Source organism: Hoplias malabaricus, unplaced genomic scaffold, assembly GCF_029633855.1.
Source record: "Hoplias malabaricus isolate fHopMal1 unplaced genomic scaffold, fHopMal1.hap1 scaffold_85, whole genome shotgun sequence".
Classification (NCBI taxonomy): domain Eukaryota; kingdom Metazoa; phylum Chordata; class Actinopteri; order Characiformes; family Erythrinidae; genus Hoplias; species Hoplias malabaricus.
The window spans coordinates 138044-143043 of NW_027100833.1; the positions used below are offsets into that span (position 1 = coordinate 138044).

Sequence of the window (5000 nt, forward strand, 5' to 3'; positions counted from 1 at the left end):
CCCAGTCACTCTCCCTGACACACACCCAGTCACTCTCGCTGACATTCACCCAGTCACTCTTGCTGACACTCACCCAGTCACTCACCAAGTCACTCTTGCTGACACTCACCCAGTCACTCTTGCTGACACTCACCCAGTCACTCTTGCTGACACTCACCCAGTCACTCTTGCTGACACTCACCCAGTCACTCTTGCTGACACTCACCCAGTCACTCTTGCTGACACTCACCCAGTCACTCTTGCTGACACTCAACCAGTCACTCTTGCTGACACTCAACCAGTCACTCTCGCTGACACTCAACCAGTCACTCTTGCTGACACTCACCCAGTCACTCTTGCTGACACTCACCCAGTCACTCTTGCTGACACTCACCAAGTCACTCTCGCTGACACTCAACCAGTCACTCTCGCTGACACTCAACCAGTCACTCTTGCTGACACTCACCAAGTCACTCTCGCTGACACTCAACTAGTCACTCTCGCTGACACTCAACCAGTCACTCTTGCTGACACTCACCCAGTCACTCACCAAGTCACTCTCGCTGACACTCAACCAGTCACTCTTGCTGACACACACCATCACTCTCCCAGTCACTCTTGCTGACACTCTCGCTGACACACACCATCACTCTCCCAGTTACTCTCACTGACACTCACCCAGTCACTCTTGCTGACACACACCCAGTCACTCTCGCTGACACACACCATCACTCTCCCAGTCACTCTCGCTTACACACACAGTTACTCTCGCTGACACACACCCAGTCACTCTTGCTGACACACACCATCACTCTCCCAGTCACTCTCGCTGACACGCACCCAGTCACTCTCGCTGACACACACCCAGTCACTCTTGCTGACACACACCAACTCACTCTCGCTGACACACACCATCACTCTCCCAGTCACTCTCACTGACACTCACCCAGTCACTCTTGCTGACACACACCATCACTCTCCCAGTCACTCTTGCTGACACTCTCGCTGACACACACCATCACTCTCCCAGTTACTCTCACTGACACTCACCCAGTCACTCTTGCTGACACACACCCAGTCACTCTCGCTGACACACACCATCACTCTCCCAGTCACTCTCGCTTACACACACAGTTACTCTCGCTGACACACACCCAGTCACTCTTGCTGACACACACCATCACTCTCCCAGTCACTCTCGCTGACACGCACCCAGTCACTCTCGCTGACACACACCCAGTCACTCTTGCTGACACACACCAACTCACTCTCGCTGACACACACCATCACTCTCCCAGTCACTCTCGCTGACCCACACCCAGTCACTCTCGCTGACCCACACCCAGTCACTCTCGCTGACCCACACCCAGTCACTCTCGCTGACCCACACCCAGTCACTCTCGCTGACCCACACCCAGTCACTCTCGCTGACCCACACCCAGTCACTCTCGCTGACCCACACCCAGTCACTCTCGCTGACACTCACCCAGTCACTCTCGCTGACACTCACCCAGTCACTCTCGCTGACACTCACCCAGTCACTCTCGCTGACCCACACCCAGTCACTCTCGCTGACACTCACCCAGTCACTCTCGCTGACACGCACCCAGTCACTCTCGCTGACCCGCACCCAGTCACTCTCGCTGACACTCACCCAGTCACTCTCGCTGACACGCACCCAGTCACTCTCGCTGACACGCACCCAGTCACTCTCGCTGACACGCACCCAGTCACTCTCGCTGACACGCACCCAGTCACTCTCGCTGACACGCACCCAGTCACTCTCGCTGACACGCACCCAGTCACTCTCGCTGACACGCACCCTCTCTCACTCTCTCTCTCTCTCTCTCTCTCTCTCTCTCTCTCTCTCTCTCTCTCTCTGTAGAAGAAGGAGCGCGAGTGTATGCAGTTGCGTATCGGGGTGTTGCGCAGTGAGCTGGAGAGACAGAGGAAAGCTCTTGTCCGAGAGATGGACACACTGCAGAAAGAACGAGTGCAGCTTCAAAAGAAAGGTAGAAATAACAACAGAAACACACCAGAGAGTTAAACCAGAACTACACACACACACACACACACACACACACACTTCCTGACTGGTGAGAGCTCAGATCAGACACTTCTTTCTGGTTTTATAAGTGTGTATAAGAACAAAGTGGGTCTAAGTTTGTGTGAGTGTGCGGTGATTTCCCTCAGTCTGGAACAGATCCTGTGTGTGTGTGTGTGTGTGTGTGTGTGTGTGTGTGTGAAGGTTATGAGGCTCCGCTGCTGGATCATATTTTAAAGTGTCTGTAATCATAAAGAGGAGAAATGCTCCTCAGCTGGACTGAGTTATGGTCATTTTAATAAACACACACATGCCCTACTCTGTGTGTGTGTGTGTGTGTGTGTGTGTGTGTGTGTGTGTGTGTGTGTGTGTGAGAGTATGTGTTTTTCCTGTCCTCATCATTTAGTTTAATGTTATTGATCCTTTACATTTAAAATAAATTGCTGACATTAAAGCACCGCTCCAGGACACGGCACTTTTCCACTGCAGGGTCCCTGCTCTACACCGCTCTACTGGTTCCACTCCTCCCCCAGGTGAATCAGGTCCTGGTTCTGGTTCTGGAAGCGGGTTCTTGTTTAGTGGCTGTTCTCTCGTGGTTCAGAGCGAGTCGAGTAGGGACTAAACCGTGGCGTGTAAACCTTGCAGAGCGCTGATCGTCCAGAGAGAGTCGTCACTCTACGCCACGCAACGCAGACGACCAGCACCAACTCTCCATCTGTAAAATCTCCAGCTGCAGCAGAGATCACGTTTGTTTTTATCCGACTCACGACGGCAGCTCGTAAAATGACGCCGTGGTCTTTTGAAGAGGTTCAAACGCTCCTTGGATCGGTGGCCGACGAAAGAATCCAGCGAGAGCTGGACGCTGCAACAAGGAAGGAACAAACTCTACTGATCTGTCTGAACTGATGACGGAGCTGTGTTCAGTCCCAAACAACAACAACACGCCGATACACCATGAGTAAACACCGCTTAACGTTACCACCGCCGTTGTTGTGGTTTCCAAAGCCCACTGTTCCCCTTAGAGACGGGGTTAGAGACGACACTGATACATTTCAGGGGGGAGCTGTGGGAAACCAACCAGGGACCAATCAGAGAGTAGAGTCCAGTAGAGTCCAGTAGAGTCGGTACCGTGCAGTGGAAAAGCAACACTAAACTAGTGCACATTGAGAAGCTGAATCCACTCGATATTGAGGGCGTCTTGTTTCTGGAGCCCATTCTTCATTCACTGACCCAGTAGCGCCCTGTGTTTATTTGCTGAAGGATAAAAGTGGGTGTGGTTTAAAGAGAAGAGAGTGTGATTGATGGATGTCAGGATGTTTGACCACAGGGCTGGGCCCCACACACACACACACACACACACACACAGAGTTCTAGTCTGGACTAGTGTAGGATGTTCTCACAGGAAGAGCTTTATACGGGATTAGTGGCTCTGTTTTGGCACCAGTAACAAATACAGAACACACACGGGTCAGCGACGACCTACCAGCAGCTTAACTTCATTCATTTATTCATTCATCCATTCATCCCTTCATTCATTCATTTGCATAGTAACCAGAAAGCCCTGAATCTTATTTATTTTAGTCAGTTTTCCTTTTTATTCTGTGAACTACTGCTGCGGTTTAGTGCAGTGTGTATTCATGCATTCATTTATGCATTAATTCATTCATTTGTTCAGTAGTTAATGCATTATCTTCCAGCGCTTTGTATGAGCTCACCCCGGCCTTTACCACAGCTATTAGTTCAGTCGTTCTGCTTCTGCAGTTCTTCTGGCCGCTACATTAACTAAGTACAGACACCGTCATTCATTCATTCATTTATTCATTCACTCACTCACTCACTCACTCACTCACCCAGGCCCTATAGTTCATTTACTCTTTCACACATCAGCTGCAGGTCATTCATTTATTCATGGCCTCATTCATTCACTACAGACACTAATCAGCGTGTGTGCAGTCATTCATTCATTCATTCATTCATCTATTAGTTCGTTATTTTAGACGTTCACTGTGTTGCAGTTTGTGTTTGTTTACTGCGGAGAGGGACAGAAAGTCTCCGTCTGATGGCGATACCCTCCTCTTATCTGTGTGTGTGTGTGTGTGTGTGTGTGTGTGTTTGATGTTAGTGTATAGTTACAGTAGTGTTTGTCTCTGGGTTGTTTAACTGTCAGTGTAGTTTAACTCTGATATTAACCGTACACCAGCGGAAACACACAACAGTTTATCCACTAACAGCCAGAATGACTCCAAATGGCCTTAACTGTAAACACGTGTGTGTGTGTGTGTGTGTGTGTGTACACCCCCACCCCTCTGATTGGTTACTTTACAGGTGTTTAATTCCTCTGGGTTTTGAACACGTGCTGTAAATTACGTCGATAAAGTGAATGCGTAAATGACTCCGCTGTGCCGTTACTGTTTAGACGTCTCACTAATTGGTTCACTATTGGGTCAGTCGTGTGTGTGTGTGTGTGTGTGTGTGTGTGTGTGCACCATTAACTCATAGATAATTACTTTGAGGTTCTCGGCTGTGGTAGTCGTTTCTTTACTGAGGCTCTGTCTGCGAAGGTGTCCTCAGAGCGCTGGTAACGTCCCTCCGACTACAGACCAGCGCAGGGCCCCACTCTGTGCAGACGCTGTACGTCCAGATGTTTGTGGTCACTCCGACTGACCGCCAAGCCCAATACCGAGCGGTGGCCAGTGGGTTTTTAACACCCCCAGCACCGAGGACTGGGCTGTGGAGCGGTGGAACTGTGTTCTCTGGAGAACTAGAGCTCCATCCCGTTCCTCCGGGGGTGCTCTCATGTCTACAACTGTGTCTACAAACTTTTGGTGAGACACGTCCTCACGCTGTATAAAAACAAACCTGTGTGTGTAAATATAAACAGTGTTAAAGGTGAAGTTCAGTTTCCTCATGTGGTAAACTCGTAAAAGGTGAATTGTAGGATCTTCAGACTGGTTAATAACATCATGTTAAAAGACAG

The 5000-nt window shown here is 49.9% G+C and overlaps 1 protein-coding gene across 1 annotated transcript in view; it reads left to right on the top strand.

The window, feature by feature from the left end:
- LOC136681757 (UV radiation resistance-associated gene protein-like) overlaps positions 1-5000 on the top strand; it is a 28738-nt gene that overhangs the window by 5023 nt on the left and 18715 nt on the right. The window contains exon 2 of the mRNA XM_066658736.1: positions 1865-1991. Within this exon, the coding sequence (XP_066514833.1) occupies positions 1883-1991 (109 nt within the window). The 5' untranslated portion in view covers positions 1865-1882. The remainder of the gene's footprint in view (positions 1-1864; positions 1992-5000) is intronic.